This window comes from Pollicipes pollicipes, unplaced genomic scaffold (genome assembly GCF_011947565.3).
Source record: "Pollicipes pollicipes isolate AB1234 unplaced genomic scaffold, Ppol_2.1 Scaffold_7262;HRSCAF=8765_pilon_pilon_pilon, whole genome shotgun sequence".
In the NCBI taxonomy this organism is placed as follows: domain Eukaryota; kingdom Metazoa; phylum Arthropoda; class Thecostraca; order Pollicipedomorpha; family Pollicipedidae; genus Pollicipes; species Pollicipes pollicipes.
Window position 1 is genome coordinate 8,029,369 of NW_023597055.1, and position 23,248 is coordinate 8,052,616.

The 23,248-nt window shown below is 54.1% G+C and overlaps 2 protein-coding genes across 2 annotated transcripts in view; one reads left to right on the top strand and one right to left on the bottom strand.

Annotated features, from left to right (window-relative positions):
* Positions 1-23,248, bottom strand: part of LOC119113690 (putative sodium-coupled neutral amino acid transporter 10) — a 78,352-nt gene that overhangs the window by 46,054 nt on the left and 9,050 nt on the right. The window lies entirely within an intron of this gene.
* Positions 12,912-14,665, top strand: LOC119113689 (translation initiation factor IF-2). Its single transcript, XM_037237966.1, has 3 exons — positions 12,912-12,948; positions 13,252-13,502; positions 13,760-14,665. The coding sequence occupies exons 1-3, from the start codon at positions 12,934-12,936 to the stop codon at positions 14,502-14,504; spliced, it is 1,011 nt and encodes a 336-aa protein (XP_037093861.1). The 5' UTR covers positions 12,912-12,933; the 3' UTR covers positions 14,505-14,665.

The window sequence follows — 23,248 nt, forward strand, 5'->3', positions numbered from 1 at the left end:
TCGAACATTGTGTCTTTGGTGAGGGAGCCCCTAACGATCAACTCGAGTCGTTTGCCCGCTTACTATCAGTCGCGGACAATCATTTTCAATGCGCTCGCTGCGAACGAGCTATTGTGGTGCAGACACTTCCGTACGATGTAGTTTTTTAGATGGGATCTCCCATGTCACAATCATTGTAGTGTTGAATTGTTCAGTGAATATCAGTGTTAAACGGAGTGTTCCACATTTGTATGGGGTTTTGAACTGAGATAGCCATCTTGTAGATCATTCGGTGCAGTTCGCAGCTCTGCCCTTCTTATTTCAAGGTCATCGGGCATCCATGACACCAAAATAACGCCACGCACATCCTGCCATTCCACAGACCAGCTGGCAACCAAGACCAAAACAAGTGTAAATGGAGTCATCCATCTCTGGCGTTCGTGGACACGACTTCCAGTTATGACGGCCGTCACTTGGCTCTCAATCGATCTTGTGCCAGTGAGCTCATTTTACTATGTATGATACTTGCTCCCACATCTTCAAACGTGGAACATCCCCACTAGGCGGATATCCGCAACTCGGGAAGGCCGTGTACCGCACCCCTGCAGGCGAGCCGTGTGGTTAGCGGCCACAGTTGGCCAGCCCTTGGCGTGTGAGAGCGAGTGCTTGCTCGAGGAGCAACTTTCGAGAAACGTTGAAATACATAACACGTTGAAACCTGGTACCGTCAACAGGCACAAGGATCGTCACGTCGGCACCGTCAACATGCACAAGGATCGTCACGTCGGCACCGTCAACATGCACAAGGATCGTCACGTCGGCACCGTCAACATGCACAAGGATCGTCACGTCGGCACCGTCAACATGCCACAAGGATCGTCAACGTCGGCACGTCAACACATGCACAAGGATCGTCACGTCGGCACCGTCACGGCACAAGGATCGTCACGTCGGCACCGTCAACATGCACAAGGATCGTCACGTCGGCACCGTCAACATGCACAAGGATCGTCACGTCATGCAAATTCGTAGCCGATCTGGTCACCTGATAGCCACACAGACGAAGCGCCATTGCTCATGCGGAGTATGTGAAGGCATACGACGTATGCGAGGACACGCCAGGTGGGGCGGCTGAAGGCGTCACCGATGACGTCATAGTGGAAGTGAACGTGGCGTGTGCTGCCGACCACCGGCGTGTTAGAACCAACTAGCTGGACCAAGCAGATCAGAGTGAGGACTTAAAAAGCGCAAGACTGTTAGGGTTCAAAAAACAGGCATGCTCCATTTGACAACTGCTCACTGAACTCTCCTTGCTGGGTAACGTTCCCAACATTTCATCCGCGATATCGCATACTACGAGGCGTGGTGGTCGAACAAGACAGAAAAGGCAATGTTGTGAATCATTTTCGAGCCGCATCACAAGCTATTCACAACCACACTACCTGACCTAGTAGTGTGTATGTAGGGCTGTGCCCCATGTAACGCCAACCATGGTCAAATTTTGACGTTTGAGCAGGAAATGAAACATATCCCGTTATTATTTCCTGGGCTGTGCGTAGGAATCCTAGCGCTTGTCCCTTTTGTTTTCTCAGCGAATGATGTCAGGTTCACCTTAAAACATTTTTAAAATATTTACAACCATAATAACGCAAAAGATGCACGGCAGAGTGATATCAGGATTAAACGGTTATGTGATAATGCGCTTCGAATCTGACCGTATGACTGCCTCATGGAGTTCGCTGAACAGCAAGCATTGCTCAGGTGGGACAGCTCAATGTCATCAGTTCCTCAGTTAGGGCAAGCTCCCTGTTATCAGCTCCCCACCTAGGGCAGCTCCCTGTCATCAGCTCCTCAGTTGGGGGAGCTCCCTGTCATCAGCTCCCCAGGTGAGACGGATTCCTGTTATCAGCTCCTCGGCTAGGGCAGCTCCCTGTCATCAGCTCCTCAGTTGGGGGAGCTCCCTGTCATCAGCTCCTCATGGTGGGACGGATTCCTGTTATCAGCTCCTCAGCTAAGGCAGCTCCCTGTCACCAGTTCCTCAGTTGGGGGAGCTCCCTGTCATCAGCTCCTCAGGTGGGACGGATTCCTGTTATCAGCTCCTCAGGTAGGACAGCTCCTTGTTGTCAGCTGCTCTGTTGGGGCAGCTATTTAGTTGGGGCAGCTACTCAGATGGGGCAGCTCCTTGTTATCAGTTCCTCAGGTGGGGCAGCTCCTCGTTGTCAGCTGCTCAGTTGGGGCAGCTACCAAGATGGGGCAGCTCCTTGTAATCAGTTCCTCAGGTGGGGCAGCTCCTTGTTATCAGCTTCTCAGATGAGGCAGTTCCTTATTATCAGTTCCTTAGAACACTCGTAGCTATCCATTCACGCGAGACGGTCGGAAAAGTATGTAGCTTCGTGGATTTGTTTGTATTCTAATGGCATTAAGCCCCACAAAGATCTGCAAGTCATGCCTTGTCACTATGCAGGAAACATTCGTAGATGATTCCCGCCAAGTCAAACAAATCGGTTCTGGTATGTGTTGCCTGTGGCAGGCAGCCACTCAATTGCTCAAGGAATCGATGTGACCCGGGAGGGCTGGGACGTTGAATTGCTCAACTCAAAACCCCGTGTTTGTCCTTCTGAATATTAGAGCTGCTGCCCCAGGATATAGTCTAATAGCGTCACTTCGGGCGTGACCTTGGATGACTTAAGCGTGACCTTGGATGTCACGAGACTGAAGCTGACCAACCATCAAGAGCAGGGCAAAGCAGACGAGCAGTCGTTCGAATGCCGTGCGAGCGAACGAAAACGAGCTCTGACCCAGTTTGTTAGCAGGTCCAGATTGTGTCGTCGTCGTGACTCGGATCACGGGCTCGGATCATCGCACTGCTTCCGGATCACCGGTGTTATCGGCTCCGGAGTGATCGTACAAATCCGAGCGGCCGGACTGTTCTAAACGCCTCGTGGTACACCACGCAGCTGCTCACAGCGAGCACATGCTAAGTTGTGGACTTCGCGTTCGCAGACGTATGAAACATGCGCAAAAGCTCGCCGAGGACAGTGCGGTCAGTGTCATGCTATTATCGTCAGGCACTTCCTAGTGCACTCTGACAACATCGTAACACTAGTTGCACGCTCCCCCTATCTATGGGGGACCGTCCGCTGTCGACCGCGCACTGTCACGTACGATGTCGCCATGTGGCGCTCATCTGAAGCTCCGGGCTGGTCACTTCTGCGGGATGGACGGGCTGGTTGCGGCGGCCGATGAGCCAGGACAGGCGGGACGACTTGCGGTGCCACCGCCAAAAATACCAGCTGAACCAGCTGCCCAGTTAGCCGAACCCACACGGCTCTGGGATTTCCACGGCGCTGTGGTGACTCGCCAGAACGTGATAACACCAAGGTTTTTGCTAATCACCTCACCTGAAAGGCGGTTTAGTCGGGAAAACACGGACGTGTGTGGCATGCGATCGACGAAACTGGCGGCGTGTGTGTGTCGCGGGCAGTGTCCAGCTCGGTCCGGTCCGGTTCGGTCCGGTCCAGTCCAGTCCGGTCCGGTCCGGTCCGGTCCGGTCCGGTCCGGTCCGGTCCGGTCCGGTCCGGTCCGGTCCGGTCCGGTCCGGTCCGGTCCGGTCCGGTCCGGTCCGGTTCGGTTCGGTTCGGTTCGGTTCGGTTCGGTTCGGTTCGGTTCGGTTCGGTTCGGTTCGGTTCGGTTCGGTTCGGTTCGGTTCGGTTCGGTTCGGTTCGGTTCGGTTCGGATTCGGTTCGGATTCGGTTCCGTTCGATTCGGTTCGGCTTCGGTTCGATTCGGATTCGGCTGGGATCGGATCGGATCGGATTCGGATCGGATTCGGATTCGGATTCGGATCGGTTCGATTCGGTTCGGTTCGGTTCGATTCGGTTCGGTTCGGTTCGGTTCGGTTCGGTCCCATCCCATCCTATCCCATCCCATCCGGCAAAATCTCAACGACGGGTATACCTGTTTGAGTAGAAGTAATGTCGCGTTTCAATGAACACCAAGCCAGCAATGTGTTTCGTATCCAGTCAGTGACCCCCACCGGCTCCTTATCTGTGCGTCACACTATCACATGCACACACACGTCACCTTCTGAAGGTGCGTCACGTTCGGGACAAACGCCGCGTTTCGTGCATTTTGGAGCAGGTTTGGCCGTTTTTCCCTGCTGAGACGCCTAACTTGTTTTGCAACACTACGACAGCGCACCACAGGTTTTATCAGTAGAAAAGAATGTCGCGTAAAACTACTGTCATCATGGACTGTTCATCGCAATATTTGCAACAGCAATACTGCATCGACACCATGCAATAGGCACCCGCATTTTGACAACACCCTGCCAAGTTCTCCATTAGTTAGTCCCTTCCAGGATTTTCGTGAGGCTTAAACTATGGGATGGAGTACTAACGCTGTAATTTGTGGATTATGGCTTGCATCTTGGCGCACAAACGTCGCATATAAGTATTGGCCGAAGAAGTAAAATCCCCAATCACGATGGCACGCCGAACGGCCGTCGTCAAACAGCTGCCGATCTGAGGAGCTGACAACAGGGGGCTGCCCCATCTGAGAAGCTGTCCCACCTGAGGAGCTGATAACAAGGAGCTGTCCCAACTGAGGAGCTGATAACAAGGAGCTGCCCCATCTGAGAAGCTGCCCCAACTGAGAAGTGAATAACAAGGAGCCGCCCCACCTGAGAAGCTGATAATAGGGTGCTGTCCCAATTGAGAAGCTGATAACAAGGAGCTGCCGACCTGAGGAGCTGATAACAGGGGATGCCCCATCTGAGAAGCTGCCCCAACTGAGAAGTGAATAACAAGGAGCCGCCCCACCTGAGGAGCTGATAATAGGGTGCTGTCCCAATTGAGAAGCTGATAAAAAGGAGCTGTCCTAACTGAGGAGCTGATAATAGGGTGCTGCCCCATCTGAGAAGCTGCCTCAACTGAGAAGTGAATAACAAGGAGCCGCCCCACCTGAGGAGCTGATAATAGGGTGCTGTCCCACCTGAGGAGGTGATAACAAGGAGCTGCCGACCTGAAGAGCTGATAACAGGGGATGCCCCATCTGAGAAGCTGCCCCAACTAAGAAGTGAATAACAAGGAGCCGCCCCACCTGAGGAGCTGAAAATAGGGTGCTGTCCCACCTGAGGAGCTGATAAAAAGGAGCTGTCCTAACTGAGGAGCTGATAATAGGGTGCTGCCCCATCTGAGAAGCTGCCTCAACTGAGAAGTGAATAACAAGGAGCCGCCCCACCTGAGGAGCTGATAATAGGGTGCTGTCCCACCTGAGGAGGTGATAACAAGGAGCTGCCGACCTGAAGAGCTGATAACAGGGGATGCCCCATCTGAGAAGCTGCCCCAACTGAAAAGTGAATAACGAGGAGCCGTCCCAACTGAGGAGCTGATAACAGGGAGCTGCCCCATCTGAGAAGCTGCCCCACCTGAGGAGCTGATAACAGTGAGCTGCACCACCTGAGCAGTTGATAACAAGGAGCTGTCCCAACTGAGGAGCTGATAACAGGGAGCTGCCCCATCTGAGTAGCCACCCTAACTGAGGAGCTGATAACAAGGAGCCGTCCCACCTGGGGACCTGATAACAAGGAGCCAGCGCTGGAGATTCCGAAAATTTTCCTGGTAGCGGAGTGCACATTTTCTTAAGTGGAGTACAAAATTATCCAAGCGCTGGGGGTCATTACAGTTTTATTTAGGTTATCTCTGAGAGATAACAGTACAATAGGTGGTAGTCAACAAAAGCGCCACTTTTGATATGCAGCAATTCATGTCAAAGCACTTTAAATGAAAGGAAACATCAGTATTAAGCATGGCACCCTGAAACAACACAGTCTCATAGTCTGTACTATGGAACACACGTGCATATACATGGGTTTGCGAATCATGGAAGGCTCTGTGCATGCACGCTCCAAAACCGAAACTAATTACGCATCGGGCTTATACGCTCTCAAAATGGAGAGTGGCTACGCACCGGGCTTATACACCCTCCAAAATGGAGGGTGGGTACGATACGCACAGCCAGAGAAAAATGGTACACAAAAAAATACAAATGAACATGCCACAGACGGCCACCTACTCATGCTCCACCACGATCACGCTACTCACGCTCCACCACGGTCACGCTACTCACGCTCCACCAGCTAATTGGTTTTAAAAACAGCTAAGCACTCATGCTCTCCGCCTTCCAACCCCGGTTAACACATGAGAGCCTGCACGTCCCAACCGAACAATAGAGACAGGCAGCACTCTTAACCGATTTACCGAGCCAGCACAAGTACAATGCCTGACAGACCTGTGCAGGCCGGCCAAAAGGGATCGGAGTCAGTCGCTCCGCTGACTCCGGCGGTTAATGCAACGTATTTATGGATTTTGACGCGCTTTAACGGATATCATTGCAAAACATGATAATTCATGTTACAATTAAATGATGTTTTTGTCCTTATAAACCCTTCTCCTTAATTTGCCGCGCCAAAGCCATGGGTTCGTCTTACTCTGGTGTCCTGGTGTCTTTGCGGGAGTGAGATGCCCGTCTCCGAACAGCTTTTTGGCCATTTATAGAACGTTTTTCGACTCCAAAGGACATTTTTGTAAAGCCTGAATTACCAGCTTTAATTTCACACCCTTATGTGACAAATTTAACTTGGTTTAAATTCACAGCTGCCGGAACATTTCTGTACTCCGGACACCAGGAAGTGACCAAAAATCCAACCACAGGGCGATTCTGGATGAGTACAAATAAGTCCTTTGTCATAATCGTGATGCCCATCTCTTTACAGCTTCCCTCCAAATGTTTACAAATCCTGTTCAAGGCATGAGTGCGAGCAGAATACCTATGTTCCTGACAAATCAGTCACGAGGAGGCGAATCATTAAAACCAATTGGAGAGTTTTGCTATGTTCAACCTCAAACCTGAGATCGGAGGCGGGCGCAAGCCGCTGAATAGTTGAGACGTTTCCGACGCTGAATTGCGAGTGATTCTCTTATTTACATTGCCATGACACAGTGGTGGCGCGTGAGTAGGCGGCCGTCTGTGGTAGGTGATTGGGCGTGTGTTTTTCTATGACTGTTTGTTGCATCCTCGGCAATTAATGCGGTTTTTCGCCGATGGTAGGTTAAGTCATGTTCAGGTTTGAAATGGTCTGCATAGGGCATAGGAAGTGAGAGCTTTGCTAATCTACAGACCGGTGCAATTCTGGTACTCGTTTCTCATTTTCCGGTATTGTTCAAGGGCGATTACATTCAACATTCACAAACTTTATTTTTCACATTTCCATACATGGCTTATCACATACCTAGGTGGCAACACAGGCTGCTTGCTATTGGGCATCTTAGTCTGGTGGGTGCAAGATTGGGTGCTCTTGCAGATATCAGTATATGGCTCCTGATGGAATCAGCAAGTCTCAAGCTGTTGCACCTCCTGGTTTTACTTTGTCCTGACACAAAGAGGTAAAATGAAGTTTTTTCCAAAAGCTGTTCTTGTGGCATAATGGAGTACAAAATATTAATTTTACTTAATCACAATCTTGGAGTACAAAATCTCCTGGTATACATTATACCCGGAAATCTGTCAAGTTTTCCAATACTGCAAGGGGCTTTCCCATTTGAAGGGCTGATAACAAGGAGCCACCCTGCCTGAGGAGCTGATAGCAAGGAGCTGCGCCAACTGACGAGCTGATAACAGGGAGCTGCCCCAACTGAGGAGCTGATAACAGGGAGCTGCCCCAACTGAGGAGCTGATAACAGGGAGCTGTCCCACCTGAGCAAACTTGCCGTTTGGCGAACCCCACGAGATAGCGATACGGTTTGGTTAGACGTGCACTATGACATCGCCACTTAATCCTGATATACCTCTGTCATATCTTTCGTTTCATTTTTGTTACAAATATTCATACACTATTCGGAAGAGCCCTGACATCACTCGTGATAAACAATCGGGTACGCACTAGGTTTCTTGCAGACGGCCCAGGAAATTAATGCGGAACGGTTGTTTAATATCCCGCTCGAACGTAAGAACTTGACCATGGTCGGCGTAACACGGGGCAAAGACTGTGATCCATATAATCAGATCACTTAGTGTGGTTGTGAATATATTTTGATGCCGCTCGAACAACGTTCACAGTTTGCCTATTCTGTGGTGTTTAACCACCACGCCTCGTAGGTATGCGATATCGTGGTGAAATGTTGGGAAGGTTGCCCAGTAGGGGGAGTGCAGTGAGCGATTGTCAATTGCAGCATACCTGTAGGTCGGATACTAACGGTGTTGCACTACTTCGACATTGGTTATATCGATTCCGAGGTAGTTCGTGCATATATGTGATCATTGAGTCACGCAGCGCTTTTCTGGGAACTAGAATGAGATGCCATGGAAAGGCATTCTTATTTCCCCATGTAAGACTATCGTACTGCAATTATGGAACGATAATGGCTTACAGAGCATGCGAGTATTACATGATCAATATGTGTTGCATTCTACTTATGATGCTCAATGTACTGGGCAGTACGACAGCAAGCAGATAAACGTGGGAAAGCGGGCATGTTGCCCCTCGCCCTCCCCTCCTAACTTACCGAAAGAAGGCAAATTTTGTTTCTTTCCCATTTGTACAAAGTTGTTCGAGATAGTGCCTCCTGTCGCAAAAAAGTTTTTCCACCACCAGTGATGCGAGCTAAAGGCTAAGACACCTTACAGTCCTTAATCGCAATTACAATCACACAACTGCATAAAAATCCCCGTTTCCTCGACACCCCCTGCCTCGGTCACGACACACGTGGGTGTGTTCCGAGTCGACCCGTAAGCGTGTCCGAACTGACAACCGAATCACATCCGCACTAACGGACTTGGCGAAACGCTGGTTGCAAAATACGGCCGGGGACAGCATGTCTTTGCACATTCCGTCCCGCATCATCCTTGGTACATCGTTTATCCCCGGAGGAGACGGGCGAGAACAGCAGCTCTTCACTACGCTTGACTGCGGACGCGCGTGTTTTCCGTCCTATCACAGGAGACGACACTAATCGCCCACCGCCGCAAACCAGGATCACGTCAAGGACTCACGCGAGGACTAGGCCTGGTACCGAATACTGCCGTGGTGCCGAATCACAACATCCGTCATTGTAGACCGCACCAGGCGGAACGGTCGCTTGTGAAACTAAGCATTAATATTGCCCAGCTGCGGGATGGCATCATGCTGAAGTAGAAAATGCTGATGTCATTTTAATGACAGGCTGCGTAATTGGGGCTTTCGGGAGCTTCGATTGCGCGGTGACATAGCTCCAACAATGTATGTTCTGATCAAAGTTGTTCAAAAACTCCAAAGGGCTGTTATGTTGCGCCAACGATTGGAATCGGTGTACACATAGAACAGAAGTTAGCACGCGAGAGGAATTTGAAGAGGTGTTCGACATGTAGTGGGCCATTGCCGAACCAATCGGAGAGCGTGAAAGACGGTGCAGTCGAGCCGAAGTACCGCAGACGTTCTGCGAGTAATGTCGGAAAAGAGACGAGCTCACGACGCACAGCAAACGTTGCGTGATATTGGCGGCACCGCGGTGGTTCATCGTGCAAGAAAAGGCATTCATGGTTCGTGTAAGTACGGCCGACCCGCAAGCGACTTAGCATGACTTCCTGCTGCTTTGTCTTCCGATAAAATGACTGCTATTGCTGGATAAACGGCTTATACTTTTGAGTTTGTTGATGTGCACTGCATCCCCCGTGCTCTGCCATCGGCCCCGTAAAAGGGGCGATATAGCTGGGTTTAAGTCTGCGGCGGGTATTCGATAAGTCTTTGAGTAAGGATGGGGCGTAACAAACAAGCTTTGCGGCGGGGTGGACAAGCCCATTTCCAGCGATTCCCACGTGGCTTGGAATCCAGCACAGTGCTATGGTATCTCCGGCCTGGTACAAAGAGCCAAGACGTAATAAAATATCCAGTATAAGGGGATTTGTGCGATTAAAGCGTCCAAACACAAAAACATACTTAGTGAGTCTGATAAAATCACGTGCAAGGTATCTTCGTCCGCCTGGATACAGGAGAATGCCATCGGTAGATGGCAACGAGCTCTGCCGCGTATTTAGAAGAATACGCCGGCAGCGTGAGTGACGGTATGCCTTGGCTGCAAACAAAGGCACAACCAACGCCCGTACCCGCTTTAGAACCGCTCGCACTTGTAGTCTTCCATCCCCGACGCGTTCCCATATGTTGCGAGGGTGCTGCTCTCGCAACACACGGAATCATATATTGCTATCGAGCATGTGCCAGCGACACGTCGACGGCTGGGGACACTAGCGCCCACGGAGGGGCCCGCAGGCTGGATGGACGCATCACTCCCGGAAGAATCCATCCACCCTCACGAAGGACATTGTGAGCACGCTGGCAAAAAGGCGCCGCGCTTCGCGTTCGCTCGTCGTGGAAAGGGGCGGCGCTTCGCTTTCGCTCGTCGTGGAAAGGGGCGGCGCTTCGCGTTCGCTCGTCGTGGAAAGGGGCGGCGCTTCGCGTTCGCTCGCCGTGGAAAACATTTCATGTTTCGCGTGAAAACAGAGCACTATGTGTTGGGTGATTCGGGAGCCGCGCCAGTTTCCTTGTGCACCGTAGCTCCGCTTCAGTGAGCAAACAAGCTGCAGGGGACGTCCGAAAAGCACCAAGGATGGCTCTCAGCGCAGCGTGATGTACCTTATTCAAGGTATTTTTAACAGAATCTTGGGCACCGTCATCTACAAAACAGCCGTAGTTCAGCTCGGAGCTTGTGAAAGAGCAGTATAAGAATAAAAACGTTTTCCTGTCAACCCCGTAAAACACTCCGGCGACACATTTAAGAACATTTAGAGATCTTAAACGCCTTTCCCTGAATTTTAACACGCTGGTGGCATGTCCAATGACCATCAAGTTCAATTCCAAGAAAACGCGCACTCAGCTCGGACGGCATCATCTGCCTGTACTGCCGAATTTGCCCGCTGTGACAGTGTTGACGTCGACTAAAGTGAACGGATGTCCGCTGAGTGTGCCTCAGTCCTACAGACGCGTGACGGCCATCTGCAGCTGTCGCTCCATAGTCGTCGCCCTCGATGCGTATCACCAGACGGCAGAATCGTCGACAAAGAGAGATGGGCCAATAAATTGCGGACGTCGTGTAACTGCCATTGATCATGAAAGCAAATAATGGCGCGCTTAAACACTTCCTTGTGGTATGCTCTCCACCTGTACACATGAATCTAAAATGTGATGACATGCTCTTACGCGAAAACGATGTTTCGACAGAACGTTACGTAAAAATGCAGCCACAAGGCCATGAATGTTGTGTTGAAAGAGCCTGACTGGAAATTCATGACGCCAGGTTGACTCGTAGGTATTCTCGGAGTCGAATACGATGGCACCTAGATGGCGACACTATTTAGAAGCAGCGCAGCGGCGTCGGGTGTTAAAAGGTGGCCCACCGTGCAGCGATTCGATCTAAAACCGCATTGGACATCGTTCAATGTGTTTCTTTTCCAAGTACCACCACAATCTACCGTCTGCCATCTTTCCATCAATTTACACAAAGACGACGAAAAACACGGAAAATGATTGCTGTCCGTGGGATCGTCGACGACATGCCAAGTACAACACAGCATAAGCTGTGTACTCAAAAGACTTAAGTTGAGAGTGGACATACGTCCAGAGGGCGGCGTAACGCATGTACGAGTCTCAGCATATAAAAGGCGCCGTGATTCTTCGTGGATAAAGTGCACACACAAACGTCCACGTGTGTTTCTGCGGTTGCATCTCTCAACGGCGTGATGCGCGTTAAAATCGCCTAAAATCATGACGGGTGGGGGGAGATCCAACAGCAAACAGTGAGTTCGGCGACGGGAAACGCCACGCCAGGTGGTAAATACACCGAACGCACCAACGCTGGGTGCAGCATTTCGCCAAATTTCTGAAACAGTCAAATGAAACAGCATTCGGGGTTTAAGTCCGTCAGACAATGACACTGGGAAACATTTCACCTCACAATAAAAGATCTCAGCTCCCCTCAAAAGATCTCATCTCCCCTCAAAAGATATCACCTCCCGCAATTGGTAAGAGTCATCAAGTGGGGTTATAAAGTAAAGCCCACCAGGTGATGTGACGCAGAATATCACACTTCTCCTCCACCTGATATGAAGATCGGAAAACACCCGTCAGACCATGTAGCAAAGATCACACTACTCAAATCATCCAGGATACAGCCAAGATCCAAGGTTCATCCGAACACGGGTTAAGTGGGCCACATCACGAGGGGGAGGGGGCAAGAGAGGTCCGAGACTCATCTGAGCGCGAAGCGCAGGACCTTGGTCGTATTCCCATCCGTCGACACCCTATACCAGAAGTGCAGGGCGGTGGGCGCCATCGCAATGGAAAACCACCGCGTGTCTAGCGCCAGGGAAGGCTGGAACAAAGGCTCTGGGACAGAAACGAGCGCACAGCGCACAGCTAACGCGACGAGAAAAGCCCCTTAGAAAGAACCTTAAAAGAGAAGGCCAAGACCGCGCAGGCGTCCGAGAAAGCGATCCACGTCACCAGTGTGCACCTGACAAATGAAAGCACGGCGGCAGCGGTGTTGCAAGCCACGCGCCAGCACGGCAGAGGGCCGACGCGTCGGCCTGCACCGTCGGGACCCCTCCGACTCGACCGCGCCCCTCTGGATGGCTCCGGCCGCGCGGGCGCCGCGGAGCCATCCGGCGGGCGCGGCGGAGCGGTCCACAACCATCGCTGACGCCCAGACGCCAGCCAGCGACGCGGGGCGAGCCGTGACGCACGGCGCTTCCGGGGCTGCTTCCCCGAGACGGCCGGCGGCGTCCGGCGACCAGCGGCCTCGCCACGGCCGCATTAGCATAGACAAACACAGCGCGCGAGCAGTGCAAACGAGCCGGCTCGGTTAAAAGCGGCGCGGAGCGCAGTTCGGCCTCAGACTCCTGCTCCTGGTGACCAGTCGCTGCGCCATGACCCGGCTGACGGTGAGTCGGCGGCGCTGCCGCGGCCCGCAGGACGGCATGACGTCCGTGACAACGTGGCGTGCCTGCGAAGCCTGCGCACGCCGGCCGGACGTTACCCGTGGTGGCTGCGTGCGTTCCGGCGGGTCGGAACGCCGCTCCGGCGGCGACTCGATGGTGTAGATGGCTGTCAATGGTGTTGAAGGCGTTGTAGCTGAGCGTGACCGCCGGGTGCGCCACCAGGCGGCGCTGGCCGCTGCGTTTACCAGCAGATTGTCGCGGCTGTGCTGGCCGTCAGGTGCTGACGCTGTGTGTGACGCTCCGCAGGTGCTGACGCTGTGTGTGACGGCTGTGGCCGGCCTGACCCGAGACGGCACCTACTGGGGCTCTCCGGGTTCTGGTCTGCTCGGAGGCGGCCGGGCGGGCTACTACCCCAGCGGCGGCGGCGGCGGCAGCGGTGGCGGCGGCTACTATCCCGGCGGTGGCGGCAGCGGCGGTGCCGGCAGCGGCTGGGGCGGCGTCACGGGAGGCGGCTTCTACCCGGGCCCCGTCATCCCCGACAGAGGCTGGCGCCGCAGGTCAGCCAGCCGCACAGCTCGCGAGGCCATGGTCCCGGGTTCGAGTCCCGACATGGGCGGATTTCAACCGACCCGTCCATATCAGTGCCTCGAGCCACATCTCGGCGGCCATCCGTGTCGAGCGCCGCGCTTAAGTCGTTTGTCTGACAACTGTCTGGTGAGCGTTTTCGTGACGTCACCGTGCGTGACGTCACAGTGGCACACAGCCGCGTTAGGGCGCAGGAAACGTGACTTATCGGAGTGACCTGTGCCGACAGGTACCGGCGGTACTCGCAGGCCGTTGTGGAGGACACACCGCCAGTAAGGAGCACCTCTGGCCAAGGATCGGCAGTCATACCCGACTACCCACGCCCGGCTGGCGGGTTCATCCCCGGTCATCCCAATCCCAATAGTGATGGACAGTTCATCCCTGGTCGTCCCAATCCCAATAGTGATGGACAGTTCATCCCTGGTCGTCCCAATCCCAACACTGATGGACAGTTCATCCCTGGTCGTCCCAATCCCAACACTGACGGACAGTTCATCCCTGGTCGTCCCAATCCCAACACTGATGGACAGTTCATCCCTGGTCGTCCCAATCCCAACACTGACGGACAGTTCATCCCTGGTCGTCCCAATCCCAACACTGATGGACAGTTCATCCCCGGTCATCCCAATCCCAACACTGATGGACAGTTCATCCCGGGTCATCCCAATCCCAGCACTGGTGGACAGTTCATCCCGGGTCATCCCAATCCCAGCACTGGTGGACAGTTCATCCCGGGTCATCCCAATCCCAGCACTGGTGGACAGTTCATCCCGGGTCATCCCAATCCAAGCACTGGTGGACAGTTCATCCCGGGTCATCCCAATCCCAGCACTGGTGGACAGTTCATCCCCGGTCATCCCAATCCCAACTCAAGCAGCGGAGGATCTGGGACCGGAGGCAGCGATGGGATTGGACAATCACCCCCAATCGGCGCCAGCCAACAAGCATACGGGCTTGGAAGTGCCAAAGACTAGTGACAACAGCTGTTGGACGAGCTAGAACGTCATGGACCACCAGAGCGATAGTTCTCGTAGCCCTCTCAAGGCGTGGAAGTGGGCGCATCGAGTTGTGACGAGCGAAACGATGTCAAAGTCGGCAACCATGACAATGATTATAAATATACCTGTGAAAGCCACTGGCATCTGAACGACCCAGAATATGGATGCAGTCACTGAACAGATTACTGTTACGCAACCAGTTACGTGACCACGAAATGACAAATGCCGAGCAACCCCATATCCGCTGGGCTAGATCATCGCGAGCCATGAGCCGAGCCATAAGCCGAGCCGAGCCGAGCCGAGCCGAGCCGAGCCGAGCCGAGCCGAGCCGAGCCGAGCCGAGCCGAGCCGAGCCGAGCCGAGCCGAGCCGAGCCGAGCCGAGCCGAGCCGAGCCGAGCCGAGCCGAGCCGAGCCGAGCCGAGCCGAGCCGAGCCGAGCCGAGCCGAACAGAGCCGAGCCGAGCCGAGCCGAGCCGAGCCGAGCCGAGCCGAGGCTGAGCCGAGCCGAGCCGAGCCGAGCCGGGCCGGGCCGAGCCGAGCCGAGCCGAGCCGAGCCGAGCCGAGCCGAGCCGAGCCGAGCCGAGCCGAGCCGAGCCGAGCCGAGCCGAGCCGAGCCGAGCCGAGCCGAGCCGAGCCGAGCCGAGCCGAACAGAGCCGAGCCGAGCCGAGCCGAGCCGAGCCGAGCCGAGCCGAGGCTGAGCCGAGCCGAGCCGAGCCGAGCCGGGCCGGGCCGAGCCGAGCCGAGCCGAGCCGAGCCGAGCCGAGCCGAGCCGAGCCGAGCCGAGCCGAGCCGAGCCGAGCCGAGCCGAGCCGAGCCGAGCCGAGCCGAGCCGAGCCGAGCCGAGCCGAGCCGAGCCGAGCCAAATCGAACAGAACCGAGACGAGCTCAAGCACCGAAGCGAACCTAAGCTTATTCTCTCCCATCCTACTTAATGTAATACAATGGAATTAACTCTCTTCAAATCTGACCTAACCTAACTAAACCAATGTCAAAACGCACAATCCAGCCGATGTTAAAACACATACCCTACCCGGCACCAACTGTCAAGACACATACTTCACCCAATGCATAAACACAGACTCTGCCCAGTGCCACAACGTAATGCGCTTTGCATGAGCCCCCAGTATCTCAGTGCTGGGTCGACCTCCAAGAAACAGCAGGCTGGAGCAAAACGCATCTGCACTTAACATGCGTTTTGGGTCAAAATTTGGAAAGACATATTTTTAGCGGTTTGCGGGCACACCGACGGCCGTTGCTGCGCACCCCTTGCCGCCATGCCGCCACACTGCCAACGGCATGGTCACCGCATTGATTTCGGGCACACCGTTGAAAACCAGCTGAATTCCCGGTGAAAACTGGGCTGCCCTCCCCGACACGAGCTCATTTGCCTTTCAAACACTCTGCATTAAAAGCTCCACGAGCGCCCCCTCCACGGTCAGGAGAGCGGCACATGTTAGGTTCGCACCGCGCTCCGCCGTGTTTACCCGCGCACCAAGCAGCGGCCGACGCCGCTCGGCGGCCGGCGTCAGCCGACCGCGCCGGGGGCCCTCACTGCGAGAGGCACGGGCGTGTCGTGATGGCGCCCCTCTGGCCGCTCGCTGTCCCGCTCTTGCAGGTCGCGCTGGCCGCGTCGGGCCTGACCACGCGCCACAAGGTCTTGACCTGGCCCCGCGCCTTCTCGTTCGACGCGTTGCCGCCGAGCAACAGCACGATGCCGCCGGCGAACGGGTCAGACGCGGACGGCGCGAGCGAGTGCCTCTGCCGACACCTGTGCCTGGCCGACCCCGAGTGCCGGGGGTACGGCTTCAGCGACGCCGCTGCCGCCTGCCGACTGACCCGTCTGTTGCCGACGCTGGAGCGACTGCAACCGAGCGACGACGTCTGGCGCTGGCACGCGCGCACCGGCGTCCGTCAGCTGGGCGAGCCGTGCGCTGCCGCGAGCGATTGCTCGCTGCTGGTGGCCGGCGCTCGCTGCCCGGCCCGCGTCTGCGAGTGCCGGCCGCCGCTGGAGCCCGCCGGCGACGGTCGCTGCCGCAAGACGGGCAACTTCTCCAAGGTGGGCGCCGGCCGGCTGACCTCCGCCGTCATTTCCGAAACAGACGGCGAGTCTGTCGACCACTGCATGGCCGTCTGCGCCGACCATCTCCCTTGCGTCGCCTTCGACTTCGCAGCCGACGAGAAGCGCTGTGTGTTCTACGCGGAGGGCGTCACCAGCGACGCCGGCCCGGGCCGCAGCGCGACGTCGTTCGTGTGGCGTTTCCCGCAGCCGGACGGCGCCCCGCCGCCCGAGTACCGGCCGGTAGGGGGCGCGCGGCTGGCGCGGAGGCCGATCGTCACACCTCTGAAGGGAGCTGAGGTCTGCTACGCCGACGGCGCCATCCTCGCGCCGCCGCCGCTGTTGCCGGTGAAGCAGCTGATCGAAGCTGAGGTGATGAAGCAGGATGATCAACTGCTTGTTGGTGTCGACGACCTGGTGACTGAGGGCAGCTTCGTCACCAGCGACGGTGACGCGGTGGCGAGGGACTTCAAGTGGGCAGACAGACAGCCGGACGACGCCAGAGGCAACGAAGACTTCACGGTCCTACAGCATTCTTCCGACGACTTCAACGACGTACCATACAACTGGAAAGGGATATCAGCAGCGCTCTGCTTGTTCGTTGGCGAGAACCTGGCCGCCGACCAGCCGAGCTGGATGAACAATCATGACCCCAGGTACCGGCCCCAGCACGGCAACGACGGCAATGCAACGACAATGGTCCACAACCGGATGGGAAACGCCACCCCGCCAGTAACCACCTGGACCGTCGACCTGGGCGCTCCGGTCCAGGTCAGCAGCGTGCTGTATCTGGCCAGGAGTGACCGCTGCGAGGACCACAACCGCAACCGCAACACGGAGATCCGCGTCGGCAGCCGGCCGTGGGCGCTTGGTGACGGCCACTCGGCGCGCTGCGCGCTGCGCGAGAAGGCATTCGTGGGCAAGGGGTCCGCCCGTCTCCTCCGCTGCGACACGCCGCTGACCGGCCGCTACGTCCACCTGATCCGCCGGGACGACACCGTCGACTTCGCCGAGCTGGCCGTCTTCGGGAACCGGCTGGAGCGGCCGTAGACCTCCGCCCGGCGAGGGGGAGGGCGAGCATCGGGGACTGAAGGCCGGCCCGGCCAGCCACGGGTGGAGCGCTGGTGGTGACCGGCCCCCCTAGTCGCCCCGCTCTCGCTCTCTCCCTCCCTCTCTCTCTCTCTCGCTCTCTCCATCTCCCTATTGAAACGACCGACGGGCTGAACGAACGGCGCCCATCCCGCCCGATATTGGACTCCGACAAGTATTGTGAACATTTAGCGTTTGAGAACTCTGAGCGGAACGGGAGGCTTCGGCCAATTTTGAGCCACTTTCAAAGCGGTACGTCCCATGTGGGCTCATCGTGCTGGAATGCACCTACCATTGAACGGGGTTTGTTGTCAGTTCATTCCCATGGAAAACGTCAACTCGGTTTGCTCCATTCCGTTTTGTTCAAACTTCTAGTGGCCCCCTTCTCCGTCCCGTGGAATACCCTACAATAGCCCAATTATTTTCCCAGTTTTCGGCTGTCATTCTCTTCACAATACGAATGTGAAATTTCAGCTTTTTGTTATACACATAATTACACTACACGAAAAAACGAAGCGATGGTCCCCCAAAAACATCGTCTGAATGCGAATCACTTTAACCGATACACTGCACTCTAGCATGATGAAACCAAATAACCGTTGAACTTGGCGCTTTAGAAGTGGCCCATCGAAGCCTCCCGCCTCACGCAAATGCTAGCTTAAGTATGTAGTACTGCACGCAGAAATCCACACTTCGTACTGGCATTATACCATACTTTTAGTGGCGTATTATTTCTGGAAACGTAACTTTGTAATATTACTATATATAATTTAGAATGCATACATACACTCACTCTCGCACACACACACACACACATATATATATATATATATATATATATATATATATATATATATATATATATATATATATATATATATAATGTTTGATTAAAAATAACTGCTGACTCAGCATCGACGAGCTTTTTGATGCATCCTTCTAGTTCGCGGGCCTTTGACTTTGCGTCATCGCTTAGATTTAAGATGGTTCGCACAAAATTACTCATGTATTCATCACTCGACGATAAACTTGCAAGCAGTGCCCATTACTAGCAATTCTTATTGTGGTTAGTACCACTTAATTTTAAACAACAGCGTTCAATTTCATGGAGCACTTCTTCTTAGCAGCTGGCAGTGTTACTGATTCGAACATATCACGCTTTCATTTCGTTTTACGGTCTCATTTTCACTGGAGCGTGTTCTGGAGATTCGTGGGCTTTGCACCGCATGGCAAATGGGCTCTTGTCTTCACAAACTTTACCATCACACAGCCACGAGCTTGGCAGCCGTTGTTCATGTGCAGATGTGTTTGTTTAGCCAGGCTTAACATAGATCATCTTGTTGGCTGATTCCCTGTATCTACTGATCAGGGGCTTTCACAATAAGCTTAGAATTGGGCGCACGGCTGCCGCAGCCATTTTTGTCATATGACCATCATAGCCCTGGCGTTGACATGCAACATTGTTGCGCGAGGGACCCCAAAAGTATCCAAAGTGACACCGTTGCCAGCGCTTTGCACTTTTCATCTCTGCACGGCGTCGTGACCGCAATAAATCTGACGAGCACTTCTGACGTCACCGCGGGGTTTGATGCAGGAGCGCGTGCGAAACGGAGAAAACCCGACGTAAGCGCCGGGAAACGCTGAGGTAACGAAATCAGGACCCTGACGAGCACTTCTGACGTCACCGCGGGGTTTGATGCAGGAGCGCGTGCGAAACGGAGAAAACCCGACGTAAGCGCCGGGAAACGCTGAGGTAACGAAATCAGGACCCGGTATGTTATGTTGGTGCGGTGCCTATCGCAGCAGGTGCACCTGGATGGGGGCAGTGGATGCCGGAACTTCGAAGGAGGGCATACCCGCGGGGTAGGCCCACATCACGAAATGGCGGTTTTGCTGTCCATATGATTAGGCTGGGCTACAGCACAAACACTTCAGCCAACCTCCAAGGGTCGAGCTTTGAGAATGTCCTGAAGATAACCCTGGTCACCCCAGCGCCGCTCGCCTGGTGAGAAAACGTCTGAACGTGAGTGATCACCATTTTGAACAATGGTCCAAAAGAACAGACGTTTTGGACTGATCAGCAGAAAGGAAAACAAGTCACGGCCGTGCCAGCAGCATCACGAAAGACAATGCAGGGCGTTGGAAGCTTTGGAAACACATGTATGGGGTTTGACTTTTGATAAACGCAGGTCGATGGCTTTAAACGCCCGCTCGCAAACGCTAAAACCATCCAATCACATTTTGGGGACCAGGCCCATGCCTCAACATTATATGCGTCATGTAGGTAATCGCATGCTTGTATGCTCTTCAGAAGCGAGTCAACTTCACCGAAACAAGTTCTGAAGTTCTCACAGGTGCAGAAGTGGGATATTGTCTCATTTAACGTGCTGAGGAATTAGCTCATATGGCGTGCTGAGGAGATTACCCCAAGAGGGCCAAGGAACCGGTATTGTAAACAAAAGTAAGTTATGGGACACATATCACAATTACGGAGCTAAAGGCACTCGTGAGATGCTACCCGCAAAGCACGCGGAAGGCTGCAGCACCGAGCTGCTGAAACAAGGCTTCATCTCATCCACCGAGCGGCTGCCTGCGCTCACGGCATGGGGCCTTTTCCCAAGCCAGACAGTGTCAGGCGACGGTACCTGTATCGTGGAATCCGCGTGCTGTGCGCGGAAAGATAGGGACACGACGGAAAAACGCGGCATTAAATGCTGCTTTACTCCTACCGTCGCAGCACGCAAACTGTTAAAGTGCAAGAAAAGCTGGGTGACCGCACTAGGGAGCGATGCGTCAGGCATACCCAAACAAGAAGACAAGAGCTTTTCTCAAAGTGGCAATAGCTGCCAAGCCGCACGCCCCAAGGCAGGGCAGACAAACCCGAAACCATGGAAAACCCCATTCTGCTGGCATTTCTTTCATTTCCAAAGCGGCGCTTTATGTAGTGCTGGCCGCTAGCCAGCGGCCATGTGCCTAATATACACAGCCAACCTACAGCAGCGAGATCTTTATGGGTCGCCGTCACATCCAGATCTAAAAAAAACACGCCGCAGAACAAAAACCACCTAATCAGCGCCCAAGACAGAGTATGTCCAGCTTACTCAAAGGCAGGCCGTGCTTCAGCGGGAGGCCGTTTGTCGACGGGCTTAGTTTCATAAAACGACAGCACAAATTTACGCGCTTTTGATTGGCGTCGCATGGACACACACACCCGACCGACGAGTCCTGTTTATCAATGTTTAACGGACTGGGAGATCACGTAATTTCTTTCTCGCTTCACACGTTTACGTGACGGACGACCCAACCTAGAAATGCGTAAGTTCACAGTTTTTCTTTATGAAACTAGGGCCGACTCGGTACGAGCGCCTGCCGTGTCTCTGAGTCTGCCACCAGGCCGCCCGTCACCAGAAGTCTCTCGCTTCGCCAGTCTGCCGCGTCTCTGAAAGTCTGCCACCAGGCCGCCCGTCACCAGAAGTCTCTCGCTTCGCCAGTCTGCCGTGTCTCTGAGTCTGCCACCAGGCCGCCCGTCACCAGAAGTCTCTCGTTTCGCCAGTCTGCCGCGTCTCTGAAAGTCTGCTACCAGGCCGCCCGTTACCACGAGACTATCGCATCACTAGAGTCTGCCGCGTCTCTGAAAGTCTGCTACTAGTCCACCCGTCACCAGAAGTCTCTCGCGTCGCCAGAGTCTGCCGCGTCTCTGAAAGTCTGCTACCAGTAGCCAGTTTCTCAGACAGCCGCCCGTCACCACGGCTTCGGCTGCCACCGGCCGATGCGGTGCCTCAAGAGGGGGGGGGGAAGGGGGTAGGAAACACGGACAAAGCCAGTTGACCGCGCTGCCAACGCGCCGTAGGCCGTGAGAGTGGTCAATACTCTACACGTCTGTGTTCAGGTCGTCAAGCAAAACAGTTTTGGGCCACCGGCTCGCGAACAGGTCGTCCAGCAAAACAGCTTTGAGTCAGCGACTCGCGAAACATAACTGACTAACTTGAACACCCCATCACACAGCCAGCAGTGCTCACCTGTAGATGTGTGCTTCTCAGTCACTACCGTCACAGATGCCTTCATTCCGCCTACTGTGTTCTCATCTTGCAATATTCGGCGTCTTCGTAAACTGTATCGCCCTCGCCATGCCTGCGGCAGGAGCCAGCTCTGCTTGCGAGGGGAGTGGCACGTAGCCCCTTCCCCCCCCCCCCCCATCTGCTCCCAAAAAGAGTTCGAGCCGCGAAACGACGACCGCCTAATAGAGTAAAGTCTAAGAAATCTAGCAATGTCCAGTTTGGTGTTTTGATGTCAACCAGTGACCCTCCAGCAGGGGTGTAGGAACGTCTCAGAAAGTGGAGAGGGACCAACGCCTATTTAATGTTGAACGTTCTCAAAAAGTGAGGGTCGTGGCCCTATGCCCCACCCTCCCTTCACCCCCCCCCCCCCCCTCTCACCTCCTCTCCCTAAACCCATGCTCGTCAGGTCAGTTCAAACATAACGCTCGAGAACGTCAATTAAAAAATCGTCGTAATTCCTTGACTTCATGCCGTGCATGGGATGTTAAAGGAAGGAGCTTGAAACAACTATCATTTTGACAGCCATTTATTGGCAGAGTTTGAGCCAAGTGTCACCGCAGAGCAAGTACAGAGCTTCCAAGGATTATCCCTGGCTCGCGCGGCGCGGGTTTTTATATGCTGTTTTTGCTTAACCTAGGTCACCCGTGGCAGTGACCACTGCCTGAAACGTTGAGCACCTTCGCAACATATCCCAATAACTGCTTGATATCTTCGCTTAACCAGCACCTCTTGAAGTACGATAAACCACTCGTCTTCAGTATACCAACATACACTTTCAGAGCAGAGAACAAATCTTAGGCCTCCCTTGCTAATGGCAAGACTCTCCCTGTCCTGGGGTGCTGTCTCCTGTCAATGAACGACAAGAAGCTGGCACTTGGCGCGCACAGGCCCGGGAAGGACGTCATAGCTTCGGCAATGACGTCATACCTCAGTGACCTGAGATGACCGGGATCAAGTTTGTTTGCAAAACACAAGCATTAATGATAACAAATGCACCATGCATTATGATCACAAATGCACCATGCATTATGATCACAAATGCATTATGACATTTGCCAGATTTCGCGGCGCTGTCCCCAATCGTTTTTCCGTGGTCTCAGAAATGTCGCTTAGGGTTAATGTCTTTCGCCGACTATGGTAAGTGTTCTTCGACGGGTTTCTGCACGCTAGCGTTTTTGCAGAGTTCATTCCATCGCTCGCTCGTAACTGCAAGCTCAAAGCTCATTCTCGAATGCATGAATAAGGTGTTTGCAAAAAAATCCGCATCACATAGGTCACTTTAAGTCATGACACATCTGGTTATATGGTGTGTGCAAAAATAACCCGCATCACATTGGTCACTTTAAGTCATGACACATCTCGTTATGTGGTGTGTGCAAAAATAATCCGCATCACATTGGTCACTTAACGTCGCGACACACCTGGTTACATGGTATGTCAAAAATAATCCGCATCACCTTGGTCACGTTAAGTCATGACACATCTGGTTATATGGTATGTCAAAAATAATCTGCAT